The sequence below is a fragment of the Andrographis paniculata genome, unplaced genomic scaffold (genome assembly GCF_009805555.1).
Source record: "Andrographis paniculata isolate CXL003 unplaced genomic scaffold, ASM980555v1 Contig54END, whole genome shotgun sequence".
Taxonomy (NCBI): Eukaryota; Viridiplantae; Streptophyta; class Magnoliopsida; order Lamiales; family Acanthaceae; genus Andrographis; species Andrographis paniculata.
In genome coordinates this window covers 4,013,785-4,031,573 of record NW_026137589.1, presented here as the reverse complement: position 1 = coordinate 4,031,573, position 17,789 = coordinate 4,013,785, and the positions used below count along the sequence as shown (strand labels likewise).

Genomic DNA, 17,789 nt, shown 5'->3' with positions numbered 1-17,789 from the left:
TGGCTGAAGTACATATAAAAATATATTATTTTTTCTATAAAATACTCTCTCGTCCACCGAATAAGTTTACATTTATTTTTTACTTTTTGAATCATTGTACTTAACATTGAAAATATTATTTTATTTTTGTATAATTTTTTATACAAATAGTATTATATTTGTATTACAAGACTTTTGTCTTTTTACTTGTACTGTATTTTTTGATATAATAACAAATATTTAAAAATTAACACTAAAAAACAAATATAAATTTTATAAATATACAGAGATAATATCACGTATAAATACTATTTAAATTAAATTTCAAATCAATTTTCTTTTATTTTTAATATAAATCAATAATATTCAAGCAACCCACTATTTTGTTTATAAAAATCACAAAAAAAATAATATTTAAATTACATAAAAAAAAAAAAAAAAACTCAATTTCAAATAGTAAAAACAAACTTTTTGTTTTGTTTTCAATCTATCAATGTATATAAAATAAATAAATAAATAAAATAGTGTGAGGTGTGTGCGTGTCTAGTCAATGGTAAATGATTGAATTCTGATCCTACTTTATTTTTTAATTAAATATTTATTGAGATAATGATTCGCTTGGATATGATTTCTATTCATTTCAGACATGTTCTCGCCGATATGAATTTGTTTGCACGCCACCCCTTCTTTTATCTCCTAATTCTTATTCAACCCCTCCATCTTTTCACCTTTCCTTGGATCTATAGATGACTTTACATTGAGTTTGTTTGCCTTAAAAAATAATATATTTTTATTAAAAATTTGTATAAAATAAATAGTACTAATTTTAATTTAAAAATAAATTTATTTTTATAAAATAATATTTTTTTGTCTCATATTTATTTATCTATTTACTTTTTTAGGATTATCAGTGTATTGAGATATAATAGAAATACAAGTAAAAAAATTAAACTAATTTTATTAGTATCGTATGATATAAAAATAATAATAGATATTTGTAACGATAGACAAATACTAATAAACAATATTTCATCAATTCCTACATACATCTGCAATGTTTTATATTTTGATCTGTTTCACTTATTTATAATATTTTTAAAATAAAAAATAATTAATACATACACTTTATATTGTAATAGATTATTATGTATTGTTTTTTTTTTTTTTTGGTATTATAATAACATATAATTTTATGTCACACTATTCATAACATGTGATATGAATATTCTTACCCTATATTGTCAGTGGATTGGCACATTAGTAGTTTGACACATTAACTGTCATCTATATAAAAATAATAGTTATGTATTTTTAGAGGGTTTTTTTTTTTTTTTTTTTTTTTAAATCATAGTTATGCATCTATATTTCTAAAATTCATGCTTATATATTTATAGTACCAGTTTCATCTGCGATGGAAATAAATAAGCGTGTGCACGGTGCGTCACTGGTAAGAAATAAATAAGAATATATTTTTGAAATTATACGGTGAATATTATTTACCCGAGCTGTGGAAAATTCACTGGGTGGGTGAAAAGTGGTATTAATGGCGGTATTAAGGTCATAATCAAATGGATAGTATTGGTGGATAAGGTTTAAAGACCAAACAGATAATCGCCCGTTAGGCAAAAATGCGTCATCGTGCCGAAAAAGATGAGGTTTTTAACAGAGGCTAAAGAAAGCAGATAGATCTTCCAAGGATGCTCAAGAGAATTTTGATCCCATCAGTAAGTAACAGCACAGCGCACAAATTTCACTGTAATCAAGAAAAGTCTTGCCCTTTACAAAAACTCCCCACTTTTTGCCCCACTCTCTCTCTCTCTATCTCTTTCTATCTCTGTCTGTATCTCTATCTCTGAGAATACACTCATCTTGGGTTCGGTTTGCGATCCCTTCGTCGCATCTGCTGCATCTAATCTGGACTCGCATCACTTGATTCTTGCGGTTTAATTTAGATTCGGGATTTTGAGTTTATTCACCGAATTTCGGGTTGGGATTCAGCAATCGGTTGGGCATGTAAATGAGAATCTTCGTAGTCGCGTAGCTAAAATTTTGCAATAAATTCCTTTCTTTCTTCCTAATTAATCCATTGTCTAGCTATTGGATGGGGAGATTTTGCGATTTGCATTGTTATTGATTTTGATTTATTCCATTTTTGCTTGGAATTATCAGTTTCTGGAGCCCTATCTTATTTCTTAGTCTAATTCCTTGATTTCTTGTAATTGTTTAGTTTTTTGGTTTTGTGTGATTTGGATTTTGTTACGTATTTGTAAATTTGAATGCCTAATTAGGTTTCCTCGGAAAAGGATTGGGAAAAAAAATCTTTATCAGTGAATCGATTGATTGTGTGTCGTACGAATGAAATCTTTTAGATAAGTTTGATTATACTTTGACTTGTATTTGGATTGTTGAGTTTTGTTTGTGTGCTTTGAAGTTTCGTTAGGGTATTGATTTGGAATTGCTTTGTGTAAGTTATGAGGTGTTTTTATGAATTAGTTGTTTAAATGTTTTTGATGCTGTCTGTGTTTGATGTCAGTTTCCGATGGGTATATATCTGAGTTCACCTAAAACGGAGAAGTTTTCCGAAGATGGAGAGAACAGTAGGCTTAGGTTTGGCTTGTCTTCGATGCAGGGATGGCGTGCCACAATGGAAGATGCTGTAAGTTGTTGATCAAGATCTTTATCTTGACAATTGAATGCATTTATGGAGTATGCAATTGTTTGCCGATGTGTTATTTATGCTCAACTGAGTAATAGTTTTAAGGATGACTGTGGGGAAGTAGAGATAAGATTGTTAATTGGATATTTGTGATGTTTTGATAATGTGGGAAATGAAATTCACCATTGATAGTTTTGTTTTATCGCCTATTAGAAAGCCTGCGCACGAAATTGAGTTGAATTCTGTGATAATGAACACATGCTTACAATATCTGATGAATGTATTTAGGTTACTCCGATGGTGCTCATACCCTAGTCTGAGATGCTTGCATCTGAACTTAGATTGGGTTGCAAAATTATATTGGGTGATCAACTTCAGAGGGTGTAGAAGTTTATTTTTTTCAGATGGTATATTTCTTTACCTATGGAAACAAAAACATTTCGGAAGAAAAAAAATCTGGTGAGCAAGGATCCCTCGTAGTTCCTCACCAAATTATGTAAAAAGCTCTTGTCCAGCTGTTAACTGGTGTATATGATATTTAGGATTGGTAAAGAGGGCGATATAAGTTGTAACTTTGTGGATTGTTGAAATTATATTTTTTCGAGACATGTATCTTCATTTTGTTGTTGATTTGTATTGTTCCCTCCAGCATGCAGCACTTCCCGATTTGGATTCTTCCACAGCATTCTTTGGTGTTTATGATGGTCATGGAGGTAAGCTTATATGATTTCATTGCTTGTAGTTAACACGGTAAAGCAATGTTTGAACGATGTATTCTAGAAAATATATTTGATCTAATTGTGTGTCGGTCATGTTATCTTTCTCTCATTTCATTGCACTAATAAAAGGGTTATGTCATGGAATTTCATTGACTGGTTTATCCTTTAATTACGTTCATTTAATAGGGTGAAAAAGTGAACTTGTCTCATAGCATCTTCTTGATCTTTATAGTCATCCAATGGTTTAATCTATTGTTGATTTTGCATTTTACTTGATGTGATTATAAATTTAATCATTATTGTTTAGTAGTTTATCCATTTGAAGTTTTTAAAAAAGACTTATTTTAGACGGTCCTTCTTTCCAAGAATGTCTTGTGATATCAATACTCAGAGCTTATCTCGATATTAACTTCGAGTTTATTGATGATGGCTTGTAATTTTAGGTAAGGTGGTTGCCAAATTCTGTGCCAAGTACCTTCATCAGCAAGTTCTAAAGAATGAAGCATATTCGACTGGTGATGTTGGGACTGCAGTTCAAAAAGCCTTTTTCAGGTCATTTGCAACCTTAAGATGTTGACTTGTATGAAAATTGCTGATGATCTTAAACCCCTATCCATTTTGTTCCCATGCTGGATTCATTTGAACATTTTCTAATGTGAACTATCACTTAATTGGCACCAAATTCCAATTTACACTAAGTACATATACTATAATAATGGCAAACTGTATTTAATCGAAGGCCAGATGTTATATATTCTTGTGTGTGTTGGAAGGAGTTTCAGACGATTATTTATTATAATCGGACATGATTAAGGGCACTTCTTACCACTAAAGGCAGAAATGTTATATACATGACTTTTTGGTTTATGCAGGATGGATGAGATGATGCGAGGGCAGAGAGGTTGGAGGGAGTTGGCTATATTAGGGGATAAAATGAACAAGTTTACTGGTATGATAGAGGGTTTGATTTGGTCTCCGAGAAGTGGAGATAAAAATAACCAAGTTGATGATTGGGCATTTGAGGAGGTATTTTGCATGAAACATTAATGAATCTTTTATGGAACGCCAATAATGATGTTCTCATTCAATTGCATTTTCCTGTGAAGCTTGGCATTGGTTTTCTGAAAGGTTTTTCAAATTATTTTCGTATGTGAATAAGAAAGCTTAGAATAGATATTTAAGGATTCAACTGCAACACTTTTAACAATTTGTTCACAATGAATTGGTTGTTTAGTGTTCTTTTCCCTTTCCGGAATGTCATCCCCTAGAATTGCTTCTGTCGAACATTGTATGCTTTGTGATAGTGAGGTAATTTTACTAATCTATATATTTGATTACAATAAATTAAAAATGAAACTAAAGTCTAATAAGAGCTTCCTTTATCGAAGATAGTTCACCAGTAAGGAGTATGTATATATATGATTTAGAGGTAGGGGTTATTTTTACTGTAGTTATACATTTCTACCTTTGACAGAAGTCGAAGATTCTAATGTGAATACACAATTAAGATGTATTTGGGGAAACATGATATTTGATACACAATAGCAACATTCTATTAATTGGTTGAGAACTACAAATTGAAGTTTCTGGTTTCTCTTTATGGATGACGATAAATGTTACCTTTTAGTTCATCTGTGTGTTTTTAGCCAAAACAAATATAAGAAACTCGAGAGTTGAACCCTGGATATTAATTGCACGACGTTTTCTAACAGGGACCTCATTCTGATTTCTCGGGGCCAACTTCTGGTTGTACAGCTTGTGTTGCTATTGTTAGAGAAAACCAGCTCGTTGTTGCGAATGCTGGCGATTCGCGCTGCGTAATTTCTAGGAAAGGCCAGGTGTGTTTTTTGATTCTACCATAAGAATTTCCTGTCTGTTTGTCTGAGCTTCGAATATTGTTCTAGTGCTTTAATATAATTGGTCTGCGCTTCGATCCCAAATCTTAGGCGTACAATCTTTCGAGAGACCACAAGCCTGATCTTGAAGTTGAAAAGGACCGAATCCTAAAAGCCGGTGGCTTTATCCACGCCGGCCGCGTCAACGGCAGTCTGAATCTCGCAAGGGCTATAGGTTCCACCCAAATTACCGTCTCTGTGCAATTATGCCGGCGATGAATTTTGATGATGATCGATTGCGAGTTTATTGCAGGTGACATGGAGTTCAAGCAGAACAAGTTTTTACCTCCCGACAGACAAATTGTCACTGCCAGTCCGGATGTAAACATTGTACGCCTCAATTCATGATCATTCTTGTCTATTTTTATGCGATCAAATTGCTGATTTGTTCAATTTCGCTTCAGGTCGAACTTTGCAATGACGACGAGTTCATCGTGCTCGCCTGTGACGGCATCTGGGACTGCATGTCAAGCCAGCAGCTTGTCGATTTCATACGCGAGCAGCTGACATCTGTTAAGTATCTTTTCATGCTGTTATTTCACCTTCCCACGGCTTTGCCGGAAAAATAATAATTCTCATGATTTTCAATGTCCGGCAGGAAAGCAAGCTTTCTGCCGTCTGCGAAAAAGTGCTCGACAGATGCTTGGCGCCGTCGACTGCTGGAGGCGAGGGGTGCGACAACATGACTATGATCTTGGTGCAGTTCAAGGAACTGTCGGAGACGGGTACATCTTCCGGCGAGCAATCCTCGATCTCTGAGGAGCTGCCTCCGGCGGAGTCAAAACCAGCTGATGTCAAGGAATTGTAGTGATCGGCGGCAACTCCGATTCCGACTAGCCCCCCCGGAACCCCCTGAGTCTTCTGAGCTTTGAATATGTAAATGTCCATAATTTTGTTGGGGCTGAATTAACTTACAGATGGTGTTCATTTGGCTTTTGATGTTGGTTCTTCTTCTTCGACTTTTTCTTCTTCCATGGATTTCATTGCATTGCCCAAATCATTGGAAGAGAGTTTGTACAGATGATTATTTTAACTACAGGTTTGAACTTTTTAGTAGTTGGCTAATTTGATCGATTTACTACTAGACAGTTATTTATAGATATCTGCATTTATTTGGTTTTGTTTATTTTTATAAAATCATTAGCTTTTTTTTTTTTTTTTGTAATTTTTTTTTCTTCTAAAATTAATACTACTATTGTGTATAAATGTCTAGTTTAAATTGTTTGGATGATGATCTTTACCATTTTAATCCAAAGGAGGTTTTCAAGATTTATTTTTGTTTTTTCTTTTACATTTTTTATCATTTAATTTTTTTTTTTTTTTTTATAAAAATATACTTCGAGCAATTGAATTTAGTAACTAATAAGAGTAGATTACGGCATTATTATGTTATTAATAGTATTATTTTTTATAAGTGTGTTATTGTTATTGTTTTTTAAAAAAATTACTCCATCAATCCCGACTACTGTAATTATTTTTAGAAAAATGGATCGATCAAAATGGAAAGATGAAATGACGAAATAAAAAAATGAAACGAGGAAAACAGAGTCAGTATTATATAATTTAAAATTTTAATATAGATATTTATATATTATAATTCAATAAAATAGGTATAAAATTATATTTTATATAATATAAATAAATTAAAATATTATTGGGGTCACAATGAGATATTTATTTCTTTGAGGCCATTGACATAATTACTCGTAAATTTCGGGGTCGTTTTTCATAACTCTTAATTCGACGATCACCATTCATCAATCCTATGAAATGCCCTAAATCAAGAAACTTTTACATTGTCTAATTTACAAAACCCCAGCGTGAGATTCCGAGCAAGACAGCTGATATCAAATTTGGAAGAGGAGGTAAGGTGAGCAGCTATGGAAGTCGACGGCGAAAGTGGTTGTAGCAGTAAAGCGATTCCAGAATCAGCGATGGAGGCGGTGAATAGAACAGCTAAAAACATCGACGAAGTGAATGCCAATTTGGCGGAGTTCTTGTCTTACTGTAGCACCGAAACGCTTTCCAAAATGGAGCCGCTTGAAAGGGCACAAGCCCTCTTCTTGATTGCCAGAGCCACAACCGTTCTCTTTGCTCGTATGTATATGTTCTTGTGTTAATTTCCACTGTTATTAGACGAGTTTTGCTCTAGAGTTCACATCACATGCATCCTTTACTAAATGCCCTAGAAATTTTCGCTATCTATTAATTATAGCTGATATTGGATTTGAAGTGCATTTATGGTTTTCGTTTGTGTTTGAGGGATTGGTTTCTGGTGAATTTGTGCAGTGCGGTTAAGATGCAAAGGTATTGACCCCGATGAACATCCTGTCAAAAAAGAGCTGGTAAGTGTCTCCCTCCTTACAGCATTGCATCTTCTCTTTTCCTGATATGGATACTGTAAACCATTGACATCGCTGGTTCTGCATTACGTAGGGTGGGATTAGAGTACCTGTGTTTTGGAATGTCTGGTGTTTTGGATTGAATAGTTTGGATTGGAAGATAGTGGATGAGATGATGTTTTGTATAGAGTTTAGGTGTGTAAAATGTTTTTGGATTAGATGGCATAGTGCGTAGAGGCTGTAGAAAACATGAGTTTGCATAGTGCAAATACGGTAAGTTTATGAGATCTTGAAAACACGTGAAGTTTTTTGGCAGTTTAATCTATTACTTGAAGATTTAATGTTTGATTTAATGATTTTTGTAGTAGCCAAGTTTTTGGTTTTGGCTTCGGATTTGGTTTATATTAAGTTTTTCTTTGCTGTCTTGGTTGTTATGTTTAATTATTTTTTACTTGATAGTTTTGTGTGCTATCTCTATGATTTATTGAATTGGTTATCATTTTTCTTCTTTTTGGTAATCTTTTCTAACTTGAAGGTGGATTAACTTTTATTATTTGATGGAATGCTTGTTGAGAAAATTTCAAAAACTATGAACTTCGAAGACCTTATAATAACTTGAACATGTAGACTTTAGAAATTTTTGGTAATTAATGATTTCTTAATCTATATACTGTCTATCTTTGATATTTCAATTCGGTGGCCATTCTTGGTTGCATATTTTGGAATTTACTTAAAAGTCTAATGTAATGTTTATGTTAATTTCGTAATGTTGGTGCAACTTTAAAGTTGTCATCTCATACCACTCATGTACTTTTTTCTTATGTGTTAATGTATGCAGGAAAGGTTGAGCTTGTACCAAGAAAAGTTGCAAAAGTGCATGGACTTGAGCAAAGGTAAATGTCATCTTCCTCTCATTTCCACGAGGAATCAGTAGATTGAGTGAATCTTAAAAGTTATCTGTTCGCTGTGATGATAAGTTTTTCCATAAAAATCTATCTGCTGAAGTATAAAGTTTCGGAAGTATAAAGTATAATATATTATTTGGTAGCTCGAAAGCTTATTATATTTTGGCGCCATATCTAATCTGAGATGGGAAGTAGCTGTCTTCTTAGAATGATGATTTAATGAAGGTTTCTTCTGATCTTTATTTTGTTGTTGTGTTTTGTAGCACCTCTTCGACCTTCAACAACAATTAATCCCCGTGCAGCAGCCCGTGTTATTGGGCACTCATTGCCTGATCTCTCCCATGGTACAGTCCTTTCAGTTTGTAGCAGGACTAAACTTTCGTTTTAATTTTTCTATTTTGAATGGGAGATTACTTTGTTCTGCAGAGCAGAAGCAAAGCATGCGGGAAATTAGCCGTGGAGAGGGCTCAAGAATCAAATATTTGGATAGAAATCTCCAAAAGAAGAGAAAGTTTCAATCCTCTGATAAGCAATCTGTTAGTTCCGCCGCACAGGAATTCCTAGAGAAAGCATCCCGCGAACTTCTTGGCGATAATAAGAATGGTGTTAAAGGCCCTTTACAACCACCTGAAGAGGATTCGGATGATGATGTCATAATTCTGGATTAATTCATATGATGGTAATTCGTATGTTGTTTGGCGCGGTGCTGAAATTATGATGTCTACGACGATTTTTGTAATAGTGTTTTTGTTGTTTTGCAGGTGAGTTTTGTTGTTTTGTTTTGCCCCTCTCTGCCCGCCAGCTTCCAAACTGAATTTTCCTTCTGGCAAATTGGCATTAGAAGAAAGAACTTCTCAGAATTGCAGATAGAAAAAGAAAAAGAACAGATCTTTTAGCTGATGAATTTTGTTTTGTTGTATTTCAACAGAGGGTTTTTGTTCATCCCAATTCCATTCTTGTTTTTTTTTTTTTTTTCAATAAATAGATAAACTTCCCAAATTCAAATGAAAAATAATCAATCAAATTAATCATAATAACTATAGCAAGACAGGAAGGAATACATGAAAATATTTCAATCCCCTATCTGCTAAAAAGAATAAACCAATTTTGCAAGCCATCACACAACAGCCAAAATTCCTCCCACCACCATCGCCGCCACCACCGCCCCGACCCGCAGAGCCCCGGCCCCGCTAGCCGGTGCCGGAGCAGTCGCCGGACCTTCAATCTCCGCAGGTGAAGGCGCCGGTGAGACAGAGATTCTTCGGCTGTGCCTCTCCGACAACACCACCACGATCAACTTCTGCCCCTTCCGGCAATGCCCTTCGGCGCCGCTTATGAAATAGTACGGCCCCGATCGCGGCAATGTCACTTTTGTGTCGCCGTCGACATGCTTTTCGATCGGACTCGAGGTGTTGCACGTGACGTAGTCCCTCTTGCTCACTTGCAAGACTGAGTCTTTCGAGCCGTCGTACTTCCAAACTGCAAATTCAAATTCAGATTCATTACGATTTAGTCGAATCTTTTTGGCAATGAGATTGGTTGTGTGATTTTGTGTTGATTACCTAAAGAATCTCCGATGAGGAAGCGGGACCTGGAGGCCCATCGGTTTAGAGCATCCGGGTTAGAAGATGCCGCCGGAATATTCCAGGCGTCGGACTTGCCGCCGACCAGGTGGTCTCTGCCTTCCGACGAGCTCAACAGCGTCAGTAAAACGATGATCGGAATTGCAGCAGCTTCGATTCTTGCGAGAGCGGCCATTTTTCGCGCGGCGGCGGTTGATTGGAGCAGGAATTGATGTTTAAGAGATTTAAGCTACGGCGGACGGCGGCGGATATGGCGGAGAGGGTTCTGCCCGCCGGTATATATATAGGGGCAGAAACTAGCCGTTGGAGGGGTTTTCGGGAAGTGTGCTATTAGCTGTGTTATTTATTGCTTTTTCTAACGTTCGTGAGAAACGTTGGAAAACGGCATTTTTTAAATATTTTCAAATTAGAAATTAAAATTGATAATATAATTATATAACTAAGTTTTTTATTTTTTCTTTAAAAGATAATTGTATATAGATAAAATTAATTTATGATAAATTAAAATATTTAATTCCTTTTATGGAAATTGGGCCTTTGTGGTTTTTAATGTTAGCCCATTTTAAGCAACCCTAATTGGGCCGAATAATTTATAACTATATTTAGAGAAAAAATAAAAATAAAAAATGGGTTACCAATATAATCATCTTTATTGAATTGAGTCAATCATAAATTTGTATTCGTAAGTAATCGTATTATATTAAGGATGGGACCAAATTTAACATTTTTGGTGAATTTAGATTATAATGAGATTACTTTTTATTGAGTTCTATTAAGAGACTAAAATTAATCAAATGTGATTGTGATAGGGTTCGGTTTGTTTAATTTTTATTTATTATTATTTTTTTGTAGTAATTAGATTTTGATGAAGCAATATTTCATAATTCATAAAGTACTAAACCAACCTATCTCAATTTTATACTCCCTCCGTACCAAAAGAGTTATCTTGTTTTTTCATTTTCGTCTGTCCTAAAACAACTGTCTTGTTTTCTTATTTAGTAACTGTGGTTCCCACTTTATAACAAAATTATTCCTACTTTTCCAAACTACCCATAATTATTACTCTAATCTATTTTTTAAAATCCTTCAAGAAGCAAGAGCATTATAGTGTTTTACATCCTAATTTATACCCACTTTCAATTAAATACTATTATTCTTTCATTCTCGTGCCAACTCCGAACAAGATATTTTTCTGGGACGGAAGAAACGGAGGGAGTATAATATTGAATTTGAATCATCTTCTAAATTTATTTCAAAATTATGCGTAAGAATAGTACAATAATGTCATTTTACTTGTACAATGTCATTAATTAAAACACAAGGAACCTTAAGAATAGTTCAACATGTTCTTAAATGGTACGTAGATATTGTCCAAGTCTTCATTTAATTTGAGTTGATTAATACAGTTTATTTTTCTTTTCTTTTTTTGGTATTATTTAATTTTATTTTAATTTTATAAAATATTATATTTAATTTATTATTCGAATATTTATTTTTTACTATTTTTTAAAGAATTACACGAAATTTGATTTTATAAAATATCGTATCTAATTTATTAGTATTTAAAAAAATCACCAAAAATATTTCTTAGTGAATTCTCACTGGTTAAAATTTTTATTCTTAATCAATTCATCCAAATAGCTGCATTGTTTTTTTCATTTCTCAAATAATCTGTTTTACCAAAAAAGAGAATTAATTCTCACTATTCATTGCATTATTTTTCTCTTCAATCCATTTTTTACTCTTATTTCTATGCAATTTCATTCTTTGTACCAAACCCCTGTAACTTCTAGCTTTAGGACCACATTTGACTTAAAAAAATTTTAATTTTGAACAACACACATGCATGTTGCGCATATATATATATATATAGCACTACAAGAAAAAATTATTTTTGTAACAAAATTTTTTTGTCTCTAAATCTATTTTTTCCGTTACTAATGACATTAGAGACAGAAATATGAATAAAATTACGTTAGTTGCGTGAATTTTAGGAACGGAATTCTGTTACAAATATATTATTTTTTTTTTTAAGTGTAGTTGCAAGGTACTATGACATTTGAGATTTTTTGAATTATTGGGTTGGAATTGAGAAGATTACTACAAAGTTTAGCAAAGTTCATAATAATGACCTTTTTGTTGAGTGGCGGCAAAAATGGTTTGGCCATATAAATAAATAAATAAATTAATTAATTATTAATGCTTATCACAAGTGTGTTTGGACGAATTATATTATTTTTTATTATTATTATTATTATTATTATTAGGTCAACTCTTGGAGGCGTGTACATCATACAGTCAGTTTTCAAGCTAATTAATTAATTAATTAATTAATATTATATCATTAAAATTCTGAATAAGTCATTAGTCATATTAATATAATCTATACAGATTTGTGCAAACATATATAATTAATTAAAGTAAATTAAAATTAATACACAAATATATTTATAATGTTGAAAGGTTAAGGTTTTGATTAATTTTTGTTAGTTTTCATTCCCTGTCACTGTCTATCAGTATTTGTCTCTATTGATCTTTCTTTTTTATATTATTAATATTTATATATATTGTATACATTTGAATAAAATACATTAATTGAAGATCGAAAACTTATAAGTTTATTTACTTATAAAAAAGTCATGATATTATACTAAGTCTCTATATAAATTAATAATTAATTGTATTACGTGATGGGGTGTTGATACTACCAAAATAATGAGATGACTATATTTAATGTCGAATTAATAAATCTTACTTAACAAACTTAATTAATTAACTGATGTAATAAAAAAATATATATATATATTTAATTTATTCTTTTGCTATATTTGCAATATACGTGGAATGATTTGGCAATAAGATCAAATTATTATAGTCCAACTTAAACGACTTGATCAATTTTATATAATATATATATATATATATATATTAACTAATTTATCAGAAGAAGTAACGTGTGGAAAAGAATTTGAATGGATAATGCTAATTTTTGTAAAACCCCATATTAAGATGCTAATATTTGAAAAATATTTGGTCAAAATTTGAACCTGCACAATAATATATATATATATATATAACTAAATATATAAATTAAAAACCAATTTTAGATGTCTTCTTGTTGGTTTCATTTTATTTTCAATCTTAATGATTTTGTTCTTTTATGGGTTAAAATTGATTTGAAATAAAATATTAATTTGAGATTTTGTTTAAATAGTATTTTGATGTTATGTTTTATTAAAAGAAATGGTATATTCTTATTGAAAACAATGTCGAATTACTAGTGTTGATCTCTCATTTTCTTCCAATGAGTAATGGATGGGATGGAACGAAAGAAGTGAACCACTTTATTTATTTATTTATTTTAATTATTATTTAGTGAATAACTAATTTAATATGCTATACTAAGATGACAATTGAATAAAAATGTGAACAAGAATCTTGTTAATTTGAAAAAATAAAAATAAAAAAATAGTGAAACCAAAAATTAAAATATGGTTGGTTCAAAGGGCCAAAACCAAATTACCCATGAAGAACATGCATTTATAAGGCTAATAAAAATTTAAAGATATAATATGTTACTAAAAAAATCGACTAATGTCTATGAAAATATGGCAAAAATGAAGTTTTGGTCTCGATTCAAATTTCAACACTTTCTAAGACTAATTAATTAATTAGTCCTATTCAATTCCAAGTAATTAGGCAGATGAAATTTTCAAATATGGAGTGGTGGCCATGATCATGTGTGCTTAGCAAGTATAGTAATCTAACCTAATTTATTAATTACATTTCTTCTTACATCCTTATAAATTCCCTCTAAATACTTACCTTCAACCCCATTCCATCATTTTATCACAAAAATATTTCAAAACAAACACACAAACACACACACACATATATATATATATATTTCACTACAAATTATTACATATCCTTAGATCACAAATATCCCTAATAAGTCAATTAAATTAAATGGCATCAATTTCATCATCTCCTTCCTTCAATAAAATCCTCCCTTCTGTCAATGGTAATCTCATCACAATACTAAGTATCGACGGAGGTGGAATTCGGGGTATCATCCCCGCCAAGATCCTCGAAGCCCTTGAATCCGAGCTTCAGGTAAAAGCGCGCAAACACACATACTCACATTAAACCCTAAAATTTTTCGATCTTGTATATATATATATATATGGATATATATGTAAGTAGTAGACTTTAATTATGAGTGGATGTCTAGAAATTGGATGGGCCGGATGTTCGAATAGCAGATTACTTCGATGTGGTGGCAGGGACGAGCACCGGCGGCCTTGTGGCGGCCATGCTGACGGCGCCGGACGCCGACAACCGCCCCTTGTATGATGCTAAAGATATTGCACCGTTTTATGTCAAGAATGGACCTCAAATATTTCCATACAAAGGGTAACAACTACTATTATTATCTCAAATCAATAAATATATATATATATATATTAGTATTTGTCCTGTCTGAATATATATATATATATGTGTGTATGTATATGTCATACAGGGGCTTGATAGGATCTGCTGAAAATACGATTACTCAGCTACGAGGGCCAAAATACGATGGAAAATTCTTGCACAAAATACTAAGGGATAACTTAGGACAAACTCGGCTCAGTCAAGCTTTAACCAGTCTTGTCATCCCAACTTTTGATATCAAGAATATGCAGCCCACTATTTTCTCCTCCTACGAGGTCTCTCTCTCTCTCTCTCTCTCTATATATATATATATATACACTTATATGTGTGTGTAATAGGGTTGACATTTTAGGGTTTTTAATTACATGATGAATTCTCTGAAATAAAATTGAAGGGATTACATATATATATATATATATATCTTGATCTGGAATTGATATTTTACATAGTTGTGTAATTTTGTTTGATCAAAAAATAATTTAGCAGATCTGATCAAGTTTAAATTATGATGTATAGTTTTAATAAAATATAGCCCACCTGCAAGCCACTAACTGTTCTTATTGCATAATTCAATTCACCCCCGAATTTTAAAAGTTACAATCATTTTATTAAATTACCCAAAAAAAGTATTTTAGTTTTTAAAGTTTTGTTTGAAATTTGAATAGTGCTTTAAATAAGTAGTACTAGTATTTTATAAAATAAAATTATAAATCTTTATAGGAAAAAAAATAAAAACCAGTTAATTAATTACCCGCAGATAAAAAGCATGGGTTACATGGACGCCCTATTATCGGACATATGCATTGCCACGTCAGCAGCCCCAACGTTCCTCCCTCCCCACCAGTTCACCAACGCCGACGCCGCCGGCAAGTCCTGGGACTTCAATCTAATCGACGGCGGCGTCGCCGCCAACAACCCGGTAATCAATTAATTAATCAATTCACATTCCAATTACCCTTCAATTTAATCTTTTTCCCCCGATTTCGATTTTCCATCGATCTGAAACCCTAACCCTAAACCCTAAACCCTAAATGTGGATTGTTATTATTAATTCATTGATTACCTGAAACAGACATTGGTGGCGATACGAGAAGTGGTGAAACAAGTGTACAGAAACGACCCAGATTTCTTCCCGATTCAGCCGACGGACTACGGGAGGTATCTGGTGATATCTCTGGGGACAGGCTCCGACAAGCAGGAGCAGAAGTACACGGCGGCGGCGGCGGCGAAGTGGGGGCTGTTCGGGTGGGTGATCCAGGGCAACTCTACCCCAATATTGGATGTCTTCAATCAGGCCAGCAAAGACATGGTCGATTATTTCCTGTCTGTCGTTTTCCAGGCCCTCCATTCTCAGGACAACTATCTTCGTATTCAGGTCCAAATCCAATTCCAAACATATGCAATTCGAACAAACCCCCTTGTTCATTCAGCCATTGATATTGTCGAAACATTTTTCTTGATGAAAATTGCAAGCAGTACGACGCGCTGTCGGGAGTGAACTCATCGGTGGATGTCTCGACGAAGGAGAATCTTAATGATCTTGTGAGGATCGGCGAAGAACTGCTAAAAGCTCCGGTGAGCAGAATTAATCTGCAAAATGGAAATTATGAGCCCATCGTCGATGGCGGAACGAACCAGGAAGCTTTAAGGAAGTAAGCTTTTTAAGACTTTCATTTTTGAAGCTTTTTGATATAAAATGTTGAATTGGCTGATTTTGTTTTTCGATGAACAGATTTGCAGTTTTGCTGTCGGATGAACAGAAGCTTCGGAGGTCGAATTTGCAGGGAAGCTAACTGGATTCGATTAATCGATTAAATAGATTATTCATATTGGGTGTTTATTGATTAATCATATTGGAAAATTATTGATCTTCATTTGTTGATTGGTATGTTGAAGATAGATTGTGAGATTATATACTAGTCATTTGTGTGTATAGATATTATTGTCTGTTCAATTTCTTGATAGGATATTGTTGTATTATATAAAATTGTGTGTATTGATTCATTATTGGATTCTTAAGATTTTCTTGTATGTTGTTGTTGATTTGATTTAATTTAATTTTTGGTAAAATTAGATAATACAAAATTAAATCAAGGGAGAAATGATATATATAATGGCAATAATTTTTTAGGGTTAGGGTTAGGGTTAGGGTTAGGTTTAGGGTTAGGGTTATTGAACTAAACTTCAACATGGTGAAACAATACTATTCTCATAGTCGGAAATTAATCTATCAATTTTGTTATTTTCATCCTTTCAAAATCAATCAACATATTATTATTTTTTTATTTAATAAGCAATTGTTATATTCACATATTTAAAATAAAATAATACTACTTCCTAAAACATTATGAAAAATACAAATAAAAGTCTCCAATACTTCTAATTGCCATGTTTTGGGCTTAGCCCATAAATAATATGGGCCAATTAATGAATTATAAGGTTCAACTCTCGATTTCAATTTAAAATTAAAATTAGTATTATTTTCACTATACAATTAGATTAATAAAAATATACTATAATTTTTTTTTGATAAAATATTATATTAAAATATAATTTAAATTCAAATTAAAATTAAAATATTATTTTAAAACTACAATCAAACAAATTTAATATAAGATCTAAAATTATACTTCCTTCGTTCGTTCGGGTCCTTTATGTCGAGTTCATTGGACATGATAATTAAGAAATAATAGTTATTATAAGAAAATATCACTTTGAGATTTTTTTTCTTCATAAATTTACGTTTTCCGTTACTAATGACATTAGAGATGGAATTAAGGATAAAATTACATTAGCTACTTGAACTTAAGGGGCGGAATTCCGTTACAAATATAGTACTACCTCCGTCCCACATACTGTGTCTGTTACACTGTAGACACGGTATTTTAGAAGGGTGGTAATTAGTAGACAATTAAGAATGTATTAGTGAAAATAATTATAAATTAAGATTAAGATAATTAATTAGTTTAATTAAAATTTTAAAATGAGATTAAAGTGTAATAATTTTCAAAAAAAAGTGACATAGCATGTGGGACGGACAGAAACGACAATGTTGACATGGTATGTGAGCCGGGGGGAGTATTTTTTTGTAGTGAGTATTTTATTGACATTAACATTCAAATTATTTCTTTTAACAAAGTTGTAATTTATTACCACCAACTTATTACTTTTATCAATTTAAAATTTTTATAATAACTAGTAACTTTCAATTTTGAGTATTAATTAATTCATTAAGTTTTTGTTATTATTATTAAAAATAATTGATTATTAAAA

General features: G+C 32.2%; 4 protein-coding genes across 6 annotated transcripts; 3 read left to right on the top strand and 1 right to left on the bottom strand.

The window, feature by feature from the left end:
- Positions 1 to 1,607: 1,607 nt before the first annotated feature.
- LOC127255786 (probable protein phosphatase 2C 60) lies at positions 1,608 to 6,302 on the top strand. Of its 2 annotated transcripts, none has more exons than XM_051281522.1 (10): positions 1,608 to 1,703; positions 2,513 to 2,635; positions 3,285 to 3,348; positions 3,798 to 3,906; positions 4,227 to 4,380; positions 5,067 to 5,192; positions 5,301 to 5,424; positions 5,503 to 5,579; positions 5,654 to 5,761; positions 5,848 to 6,302. In XM_051281522.1, the coding sequence occupies exons 1-10, from the start codon at positions 1,677 to 1,679 to the stop codon at positions 6,055 to 6,057; spliced, it is 1,122 nt and encodes a 373-aa protein (XP_051137479.1). In that variant the 5' UTR covers positions 1,608 to 1,676; the 3' UTR covers positions 6,058 to 6,302. The 2 variants fall into 2 exon arrangements, with proteins under 2 accessions (XP_051137479.1, XP_051137480.1); XM_051281523.1 differs by lacking the exon at positions 1,608 to 1,703 and adding an exon at positions 1,763 to 1,992.
- Positions 6,303 to 7,012: 710 nt separating this feature from the next.
- Positions 7,013 to 9,441, top strand: LOC127255790 (uncharacterized). The gene is made up of 6 exons (XM_051281526.1): positions 7,013 to 7,346; positions 7,539 to 7,594; positions 8,430 to 8,484; positions 8,760 to 8,840; positions 8,923 to 9,175; positions 9,258 to 9,441. The coding sequence occupies exons 1-5, from the start codon at positions 7,130 to 7,132 to the stop codon at positions 9,162 to 9,164; spliced, it is 651 nt and encodes a 216-aa protein (XP_051137483.1). The 5' UTR covers positions 7,013 to 7,129; the 3' UTR covers positions 9,165 to 9,175; positions 9,258 to 9,441.
- Positions 9,442 to 9,495: 54 nt separating this feature from the next.
- LOC127255791 (early nodulin-like protein 1) lies at positions 9,496 to 10,344 on the bottom strand. Its single transcript, XM_051281527.1, has 2 exons — positions 10,059 to 10,344; positions 9,496 to 9,975 (listed from the first exon to the last, which is right to left on the bottom strand). Exons 1-2 carry the CDS (start codon positions 10,252 to 10,254, stop codon positions 9,614 to 9,616), a joined length of 558 nt encoding a protein of 185 aa, XP_051137484.1. The 5' UTR covers positions 10,255 to 10,344; the 3' UTR covers positions 9,496 to 9,613.
- Positions 10,345 to 13,930: 3,586 nt separating this feature from the next.
- On the top strand, positions 13,931 to 16,502 carry LOC127255824 (patatin-like protein 2). Of its 2 annotated transcripts, none has more exons than XM_051281573.1 (7): positions 13,931 to 14,195; positions 14,314 to 14,495; positions 14,605 to 14,791; positions 15,274 to 15,435; positions 15,589 to 15,891; positions 15,993 to 16,168; positions 16,249 to 16,502. In XM_051281573.1, exons 1-7 carry the CDS (start codon positions 14,049 to 14,051, stop codon positions 16,307 to 16,309), a joined length of 1,218 nt encoding a protein of 405 aa, XP_051137530.1. In that variant the 5' UTR covers positions 13,931 to 14,048; the 3' UTR covers positions 16,310 to 16,502. The 2 variants fall into 2 exon arrangements, with proteins under 2 accessions (XP_051137530.1, XP_051137531.1); XM_051281574.1 differs by having other exon boundaries at positions 14,137 to 14,195; positions 14,366 to 14,495.
- The last annotated feature ends 1,287 nt before the right edge of the window (positions 16,503 to 17,789 follow it).